We start from the raw sequence: 2505 nt of genomic DNA on the forward strand, positions 1-2505 counted from the left end.
TCGGGGCCAGGCCCGGGCTGACGGGAGCGGGAGAGGGCCGGGAGCGGGGCCTCACTCGGGCCGACTCCGCTCCCGCACTCCGTCCGCGCTCAGCGCTGGACGCCCCCATCCGCCCCCCTTCCATTGCCGGGGCTTAGGCTGCGGTGGGTTGGTGACACCCTGCCCCGTCGAGGTTTCGCTACGCGGGGCGAAGCGGTGCTAAAAGTGAGCGGATTCGGTGGCAAAAGGAGAGTGAATCTGTCCTTGTGCTGCGCCAGCGTGGCGGGAAGGGGAGGGAGCGGGAAGGGCAGGTACTGGGCTGGCATTTCTTCCCAGGACAAATTGAGATGGCGTGTACACTTGCTGGTAGCGTGATGGAAAGGGAGAGATCATTTGCTGTACGACAGTCGGCTCTATAGCTGGAATTCGAGTGTTCTTTTTTTTTAAATTATAACCCAACCCATAGTGTTTCACAGGTGGTTGCTGAGATGAGACTTAAATCATCAGATAAACAAAGTTTCATGCAATCATTGAGGCAACTGCTATCCTCTAACTACAAATTTTACCAAGCAGAGACACTACAAAGGATCTTTCTTACTTCATGTAGGTATCAAATTGCTTGATAAGAAGAACGTTTTTCAGATATCCCCTAACTAAAGCAGGCTCTGGTCTGGGCTGGCAGACTGAAGGTAAGAAAAGATTTGTTTGAGCTTCTGCCCTCTTTTAGCCTTACATCAGGAGGTAACATTTCCTGCAGGACTTTGGCATCTCCACTCCTGTACAAATCCTATCCCTCATTCTCTTTTTCTCTAGGTGTTTGTTTGAGGTTCTGCAGACCACGAAGTTCTACAACAGCTGCTGAAGCATCTGGAGAGGACACCTTACTCAAATGGGGCCTTCTCCTGGTCCCCCTGACCACGTTCTGTCTTGGCACGTGGCAGGTACAAATAAATACTTCATTTTTCAGGAGATGAGCACTTGAGGGCTGTCAGGTTTTCCATCCCTGATATTTAATCTAGTTCAAATCACATGCAGGGTAAAGATTTGCTGTAACTTTAACTTTCTGCTTTCCAAGTGTCCATTTTTAAGTCTTCAAAAGAGAGATTCTTATTTTTTACACTTTTATTTCAGTATAAATATTTCCTCAAAGTCAGTAGCCTCCATTTCCATATCTCCAAATACCCTGTTTTAGACCAGGTCTGATGACAAACTCAGGACAAAGATTTTAAGCCTTTCTGAGGTTATTTCATTGCTCTGTTTTACCCTAAGGAAGTACTTTTGTGTTTGTGTAATTTCAGGTTCAGCGACGAAAGTGGAAATTAGACTTGATTGCACAACTGGCATCAAGAATTACATCGGAGCCCATCCCGCTGACACTAGAGTAAGGACACCGAGAAGCTTTATTGTCTACAGAGGACTGACAGAGTGCTGGGGGTGTCAGTGTCCCTGCAGTAATGAGCTTGTGTTAAACTACACCGTGAAAACGAAGGAGTGTAACAGGAATCAGGACGTGGAAGCAAATTAGAAAGACATCCTGTTAATTTTCTTATTGTTAGTGAAAGTGAACATGTCCCTGTGGGAGACTCTAAACATGGGTAAAAGCATGAATCTCTGTTCAGCAGATCGAGGTGTGTAGGTCATCCCATCTGTGATCCTCCTGGAGAAGGAGGACATGGTGGCTATGATGTCCCAAGGGTCTTGGATCAGCAGCAGACCCTGCCCCAAGTGTGGAGCTGTCGTGTCAGATAGATTTTTAAGATAGATTTTAACTGTCTGGATGGTTCAGGTGTTTGAGATCTGAGATGGGAAAGAAATGCTCCCTGTTGGCTGGAGGCACCTGCTGATCAGCTGTGTGTGGCACTGGGTTACAGGTACCAGTGACAAGACCTGCTCTCTGGATACTCACCATCATCTCAGTTTGATTCCCTGTAATGGTAATAAAAATATTAAGCCGGCTGCAGATTCCATGAGGTGTTTTGTCAGCTGGCACCAGAATGAACCATTAGGAAAAAGAAAAATCCCACAGTAAAACCCCCTGATTTGTTTGGCCTGTTGCAGCCATCATTTTGTTTTCCTCTTGTTCCACGCAGCCCCATGGAACTGAAGGAATTGGAGTACAGACCTGTGAAGGTCCGAGGGCGTTTCGACCACTCCAAAGAGCTCTACATTTTGCCACGGTCACTTGTGGACCCAGAGCGAGAAGCCAGAGAAGCCGGGCGGCTGACATCCCACCCAGAGAGCGGAGCCAATGTCGTTACTCCCTTCCACTGCACAGAACTAGGGTAAGTTAATCAAAGCCAGGGTTTATGTGAGCAACTCACTGCTGGTTTGAAAAGCTGCTTTGTGGTGGTTGGGTTTATATAAATCACTCTCTCTCCCTTAGAAGGCTTCTCTCACAGTGTGTTACACCACTGAGGCTTGATTTGGAATTGTATTTAAGTTTCTCTGTAACACGATGACAAAATAAACGGCAGACAACATATAGGATGCTGATTTTTGGTACTTAGTTCTAGGCAGCAGCAGGAA

The 2505-nt window shown here is 47.1% G+C and overlaps 1 protein-coding gene across 1 annotated transcript in view; it reads left to right on the top strand.

Moving 5' to 3' along the window:
• Nucleotides 1–586: 586 nt before the first annotated feature.
• Nucleotides 587–2505, top strand: part of SURF1 (surfeit 1) — a gene marked incomplete at its 5' end in the record, with an annotated part of 3186 nt that continues 1267 nt past the window's right edge. Inside the window, 4 exons of the mRNA XM_010144731.1 lie at nt 587–668; nt 793–920; nt 1278–1360; nt 2070–2261. Coding sequence (XP_010143033.1) covers nt 587–668; nt 793–920; nt 1278–1360; nt 2070–2261 — 485 coding nt within the window. The remainder of the gene's footprint in view (nt 669–792; nt 921–1277; nt 1361–2069; nt 2262–2505) is intronic.

This window comes from Buceros rhinoceros, unplaced genomic scaffold (assembly GCF_000710305.1).
Source record: "Buceros rhinoceros silvestris isolate BGI_N320 unplaced genomic scaffold, ASM71030v1 scaffold33641, whole genome shotgun sequence".
NCBI classification, from domain to species: domain Eukaryota; kingdom Metazoa; phylum Chordata; class Aves; order Bucerotiformes; family Bucerotidae; genus Buceros; species Buceros rhinoceros.